General features: G+C 36.0%; 1 protein-coding gene across 1 annotated transcript in view; it reads left to right on the forward strand.

Annotated features, from left to right (window-relative positions):
• The window catches only part of LOC140168380 (sodium-driven chloride bicarbonate exchanger-like), a 48,935-nt gene extending 42,109 nt beyond the window's left edge, over positions 1-6,826 (forward strand). The window contains exons 20-24 of the mRNA XM_072191757.1: positions 305-373; positions 1,986-2,159; positions 2,838-2,981; positions 4,413-4,657; positions 6,100-6,826. Coding sequence (XP_072047858.1) covers positions 305-373; positions 1,986-2,159; positions 2,838-2,981; positions 4,413-4,657; positions 6,100-6,187 — 720 coding nt within the window. The 3' untranslated portion in view covers positions 6,188-6,826. The remainder of the gene's footprint in view (positions 1-304; positions 374-1,985; positions 2,160-2,837; positions 2,982-4,412; positions 4,658-6,099) is intronic.
• The last annotated feature ends 536 nt before the right edge of the window (positions 6,827-7,362 follow it).

A 7,362-nucleotide genomic window follows, 5' to 3' on the forward strand; every position in this document is an offset into this window, starting at 1 on the left:
AAACTTCTCATAGGGGATATTAATTATACAGTATTTACTCAAGTGTACACGATTCCTGTGTCCCAGCAACAATTGGGCCCCACTCTAGCCGCATGGGTTCTAAGTTTTACCTCACCTTGGATGGTACAAGTATATTGAAGACTGCGGCCACTGTGACTTTGGGAATGAGGTTGTAAGGAAATAGTCAACCACAGGGAAATTGTACTGTTATTAAAGTGACCAATGACTTAGGTCCTGAATATTCATGAGGTGTAATAATCATAATTAGCAATTATTAATCTGAATATTTTGTTCTTTCTGATAGCTCATTCCAATGCCTGTCCTCTACGGTATATTCTTGTACATGGGTATTGCATCTCTACGTGGTGTCCAGGTAAGTCTAGCTGATTGCATATTTATAATCCATTCGTATTTGGTTTGAGCAAGTTTTTGTCGTATTATTATTTATTTGGTGGTTGACGTAATTTTGTATTATTCATCGAATACTCTGTGGATAAACATTATTAGAAAAAATTGCCGAAAAATCACAAAATTGTAATGGCTACAATATCTCACTTTGTACTAATTGTGGCCCATTTTCGTTACTGGTGATATTGGAGATTCATAGTGCAGTTTTGTCCACGGCAAATTCACCGTGACCTTTTCAGCCATAAACCCGCTTAGTGAAGATTAAACCGAAATATGCAGTACTAAACCATTATAGTAATCGATTGTCCAATGCAAATTTCTTACCACGTGATAATATTAATCCAATGAGCGATCGAATTGTCCGCTACGGTCGATTAATCCAATCGATAATGACGCTATTGACATGTACGGACGGAGGTCCACTGACTGAGTTTTGGGGTATTTTTCACTGGTTTGCTATCATTTACTTATCAAGGCGGTCCCCGTTATTATAAGGACTGTGCTAATAATTTAAAGATTGACATGTAGAGAATAAACCATACTTGATTGACAGAAAGTACTAAATTTGTACCTATTACGGTTTCATGGCACCCCTCTTGCAAATGCGACCAAGTCAGGGCGGCCCGGTGAAGCAAAATGTGCATTGGATTAACACAGGATTTTGGATAAGATGTCGATTTCCTTTCTCATACAAATGTATGGTCCCCCATTATTAAAGCTTGTACCGGGTTAAAAATTCAGATATTTTGAAAAGAATAAGTATTTGAAACATAGAGCAAGTACTAAAATCAGAGGATGTTTAAAGACATTCCCACAACCCAATGGGGTTTCTGACCTTGTATGTCTGGCTTTTGTACACATGTGGCACAGTTGATCATACCTTACATTCGGATTGTGTGCAAATATCTGGTGTTTTCATCCTATTATTTAACATTCAAAACATCGAGACTTAGGAATAAAATTAATGCAGTGGGACAATATGAATGTTTCCTGTAAGAAAATCAAATATCAGTCCTAAGTCTCAACTATTAACTCGTTGGCTGCAGTTTTAAAATGACCATTTTGTGTGTGTGGCAATGGGGACTTTGCCTTTAAAATTAGGTTATATTGATCAGATTTCCCAATCATAGTGCATTGTAGGAATGCCTTTAAGCCTCCTCTGTACTAAAATCATAGCTTTTATACTTTTTGATATATGACGCTAACTAGTTCATCTCCTATATCTACAACACAGCGCTACCAGTACGGGTCAATTGCCTATTGTGAGTGCCCCTGTGTTGTGTGCATACATGTAGTTAACAATAACTGCATGATGCCTCGACTGCCCTGGCGAAAAAACAATGGGATCAACAATTAACAATATTAATCTGCAAATAATATTTCGGGCCTGTCAACGAGCCAATTTATAAAGCGCGCCCCCTGACTCGGTGAACCAGGTATCCAATCAGAATACAGTATTTACAAGTAAATAACAAAGCATGTACAACATATTTACTTCCTTTGTACTAAACACAGCGCGTACTACCTTTTTACTTCTTTGTACTAAACACAGCATGTACCTTTTTACTTCCTTCCAGCTCGTCGAACGTATTGTTTTGTTCTTCATTCCTGGCAAGCATCAACCTGACTATTCTTACTTGAGGAAAGTCAAGCTATGGCGTGTCCACGTGTTCACTGTCATCCAAATCATCTGTCTTGCTCTGTTGTGGATTATCAAGGAGTCCATGGCTTCTATCGTCTTTCCTGTTATGGTAAGAAGATACGCTGTCACTATGATAATGTGATGAGTAAAATGACCACCTTGTCACTATGAACAACATAATATGAGTGTGGCAAAACGGCGTGTGGCAATTCTAATTTATTACCACGTGCGCGGTTACAATATGGCAATACAAGAATCAGTAATATAATGTATGTGTATCCAGGCGGCATAGGAAGCGCAACACGTGACGTACGAGGCTGGCGAAGATACAGGGCTGACAGCCCCATTCAAAATACACGGTTAGCAATTACAAATGGAAAATTAACATACTTGCAGTGGGGTACTTTGTAGAACCCCGACGGTTTTAGAGTAAGATAATTTTGCTTTGATACTACATAACAAATTTAGAATTGTTTGTGAAGATTTCATGATTATGTGTTAATCCAATGGCGACCTCAAAATTGGCGATATCGCTTCCATCACCGCCTGTGTGTATCGGTGGTTGATACATAGCGCCCCCACTGGAACCAAACGACCACTTATTGTTAACAAGATACTGTACTCTAGAAAACAGAATAACCAGAATGCATTATTATAAAATGATACTATTTTATATTGGGCGGGATATACTCACAAGAAGTTTAAAGCAATTCCCGCACAATGAGGCAAAATTATATTTATACATGAAATGTTTCAAAAACTGAAGACTTTTTCTTGCACTTTGTAGGTCATGGCTATCGTCTTCATCCGTAAACTCCTGGACTTATTCTTCACTCAATATGAAATGGGTGCACTTGATGACGTCATTCCTGAGAGCAAGAAGAAACAGAAGCTTGAAGAAGAGGAGAGGGAAAAGGCAGAACAAGAAGAGGTCAGTGAGATTTATTATTATTTTGTTCTTTTTATTATTTTTATTATTATTATTATAATGATGATGATGATGATGATGATGATGATGATGATGATGATGATGACGTTTTCAAATTCTTTTTATGTGCATCATTTTCACATTAGGGTGACATTTATCGTATTCTACTATTATTATATCTAGTATTATGTAAATATAATGTAAATTTATGGGCGACGGGCTGTCTATAAAATAATTATTAATATAGGCCTACAGTATTGGACACACCACAGAATATTTATAGCCAGCAAGTCACCCATAACCCATTTCATGCTTAATCAAACACAAAAATTGATAGCGAGGAACCCGGAGACATCCCATTATAAATGTTCCCAACAAATACAAAAAGTTTTGTCTAGAAATATTGCTTTACGAACGTTAAACTGTTCATTATTATTGTTGTTGTTATTATTGAATTATCGTTACCATTTTGTAAAGATCACGCACATGCAGATGTAAAAAGTGAAGCGGACGGTCATGTTGAAAAAGTGTCAAATTTGCGATATTCATTGTTTTCATTGCCTATCTGATGGGTGGTTCCATTTTCATCTCAAACGAATACCTTCATTAGCCTATAATGTTAAACGGTATTGCTGCTATCGGTAAAACTCCATTCTTTGTCTCACTTTAAGGGGAGGGGTATGAACGTTTGGACAGTATTTATTGTGGGACATTAGAGCACATCAGACATCGAATTGCATTCTGAATACGAAGAATGGCCTTCTGATATCAAATAATTTTGATTTTTTGAAATTCGCAATGTAATACACATTTTATGGCAAATCATTAAAATTGATATGTTTGATATTTAACAGTACTCGAAGTAAACTTTATAAATCTGATGATTTATACTTAAAGTGTATGTAGGTGGGATATAAGCCGACGATCAATTGAAAAATTTGACCTTTCGTATTGAAGATATGGATTTTTTTTTTTCCCAAAAAAAAAAAATTAGGTCTTTTTGGGAAAAAAATCATATCTTCAATATGAAAGGTCAAAATTTTCAATTGATCGTCGGCTTTTCCTCCCACCTACATACACTTTAAGAATATATCATTAGATTTATATAATTTACTTCGAGGACTGTTATATATCAAAAATTTGAAAAATATCATTTTTTTATAATTTCTCATAAAATTTGTATTATATCATGATTTTCAAAAAATGAAAATTATTTGATATCAGATATACATGCTTCGTATTCAGAATGCAATTCGATACGTCTGAGGTGCTCTCAGGTCCCTAAAAAATACTGTCGAAACGCTCAAAACGCTCATTCCAGATCCCTTAATAATTCCACAGTCACCATCCAACAGTAGGAACAAAAACGCATGTATATAAAGGGAATGCTTACAACAATAAATCCTATTGTATTATTTTTATTTCTCAATCTAGTACACCCGTCAACGGTCAGGAACACTAACAGTAGAACTCGAAAACGGAGCAGCTCTCAGCATTCCAGCCAACAAGGTGACCTTTAACCCCCACGTTCAGACAAATGTAGATGAGGAGGAGAAAGACGACCCAGAAGAAGAGCGAAAAAGGCAGACTGCACTTGCTCTAGGCAACCTACGATATACAGGCACCACACACCCAAAGGGTTTTGAAAACATCACGACAAGCCCATCAAGCACAAGAAGGTATGTAATTACAATAAACATCTCAAAAAATGTAACTAACCCCCCTTAAATAATGGCTATTATTCAAAAAGAGACTATTGTATTACAAATCTGTAAAATGCGTTGGAAGCAGAATTTATTTCTGCGCATTTTGACACCTCATTTGATACGATAGCCCAGAAAACAATAAAACACCGGTCAATTTAATGTAGTGAGGTCCAGATTTAAAAGTTGCACTTACATACAAATTTTAACAATACAAAAACACTCAGATATCATTACACAGGTTTCCTTCCATTACATTGAATACAAAATCAATACAATTTACTGCAACTTTCAAATCTTGGGTTACATTGATTTAAATGTACGCTGTGACGTCAATATTTAGTCAATTGCTGCAAATGAGGTGTCAAAATCTGCAGAAATAAATTCTGCTTCCAACGCATTTTACAGATTTGTAATACAATCACCTGTTTTTGAATAATGGTCATTATTTAAGGGGGTTAGTTACTTTTTTTGAGATGTTTAGAACTGAAAAGGTAGTAGTACTTGAGAATTGCCATGAATGTTGAGCATCCGTCATTATGATCTCAGGGACAAAATGACAGTCTCCCCCGCAAATTTGAACTGTCACTGTAATTTGTTACTTGACTAGATCCACGGTCAGTACATAAACTGACTTACCGTAACCGTCACCTGAAGAATTTTATGGTCGAAACTATAATTGAAGATCGAATTAAAAAGACTAGTTTGCGTATGACGTCCTGTCAAGCAGACCAAAAATGCAATACTGCGCAGGTCAGCAACCAATCACGTCGCGCCTTTGCCCGGACCCGGACGTCAGACGCAAACTAGTCTTTTTAATTCGGTCTTCAATTATAGCACTGGTTCCAGTTTCTCGCGCCCAGGAGGGGGGGGGGGGGAGTGTGCGAAGCCTTTTGTGATGTCCCCTACGCACTGAACAAGTGTTAGTCTAAACATGATGGTGACAGCCACTGACAAGTTTTACACAAGAGATCACAGCATGTTGCAATGAGAAATTACCCCTTCCCTAAATCACGGTAAAACATCCATATATTTTAAGGGGGTTTGAACGTAAATGTTACTCACAGACGAGACAATAATGACTGCTCAAGTTGGCTCGTATTTAAAAATGTTACCTACACGACATATCAACGTAACCAGGACCCGCCCAATTGAGTGCTGGGGTGTGTTTGGGCACATGCTGTTTTAACAGTACAATGTGAGTAGGGGTCTGAAAAATTTCATTTCATAATTTCAAAACACTTTGATCTAATATGTAAGTAGGTATCATCAAGTATTGATCAGACCCTGGTGTACTATAATACCAAGGGCATGGGAAGTTTCTTACCTTCTGGTGGCTCTGAAAAGATCTCATTATTGAACAGAAATTCAACTGGGTACAGATATTAATAGATGTAAATATTTTTTTTTTTACACAGACGACCACATGCAGCAACGACAAAACCGGAACACGAAGAAACAGCCATTGATATGGACAGTAAACCTTCAGCCGATACTCAGTTCTAGTATGGTACTTCGCCGTGAAATGGAACCAGCACTTTTATTCTTCCAGGGAACTTTTAATACGAATGGGAAAAACACAACACCTTCGCGTGTTCTAGTCGGTATTGCAGCAATGTTTGAACCCGAACCCACAGTATTCCTCAAAATACCTCCTTATTTATGTGTAATAATTGAATTAATTACTTCAAAGAATTGTGAAGATGTCAAAAAAAAAGTCAAAAATGGTCACTGAGAGAACACACACACACCATACGCAATTTAACACGACGTTGGTCTCTTTATATCTTCTGACAATAATATGCTATTAATGTGATGTAAATATCCAATTATCAATTCAACATTAACAGACTACAGTACAGAGCAATATCAGAGTGTTCTAAAATATACTTATAAAACATATTTTATAGCATGATGGAGACCGGGAATGGAGATACTTATAATATCCTCACATGTTGACCAAATGGGTGTTCAAAGACCCCAATCCACACGGTTAACATCGATATTTTTAATTCGATATCAATCTTACTACTTCTTCATTGAATTAAGATAGGTTGCTTTGTTGGTCTTTTGTTTTTCCAACTATGTGAGGAGTAATTTTGCATTATTTAGTCACTTTGTTGTATGCAAATAATGAATTCCTTGCATGCATGTTAAAAAAGACACGCACAAAAACAGAATGTTCAGTTTGTGAGAAAACAAAACCCTAAAAAAAGTTGGAAGTGAAAACTATCAGCGCAGAAGATATATATAAAAGTTGTTCTTTACCAATATTGTAACAAAACATAACAGTGTGAATTAAAGATTTTTAAAATGAAAGATTTTAGATTTTCACTGCATTTAAAAATGCAGTGTAATATTTAAGTGTGACTTTTAAAGCAGTGAAATATTCCTATTTTACCTTAACTTAAAACGTAATGTGCAATAATAATTCTAAAAGTGCAATTTCAACAGTGCAATAAGAACGCTGCATATTATATGCCTATATTCCAAAGTAGAAATAATGTTTTGAATAATAAGTTCATGTATTCATGTATTTTATGTCACCCTTAATGGGTCTAGTTTGTCCCCTTATTTTCAAGAGTAGTAATAGGTCTTTGATAGTAATAAGTCTTTGATTTTCAACACAAGACAGTAGATATTAAAGTTAACCCTTAGTTGCTTTTTATTTTGTGAGTTGA

This window comes from Amphiura filiformis, chromosome 13 (genome assembly GCF_039555335.1).
Source record: "Amphiura filiformis chromosome 13, Afil_fr2py, whole genome shotgun sequence".
Classification (NCBI taxonomy): domain Eukaryota; kingdom Metazoa; phylum Echinodermata; class Ophiuroidea; order Amphilepidida; family Amphiuridae; genus Amphiura; species Amphiura filiformis.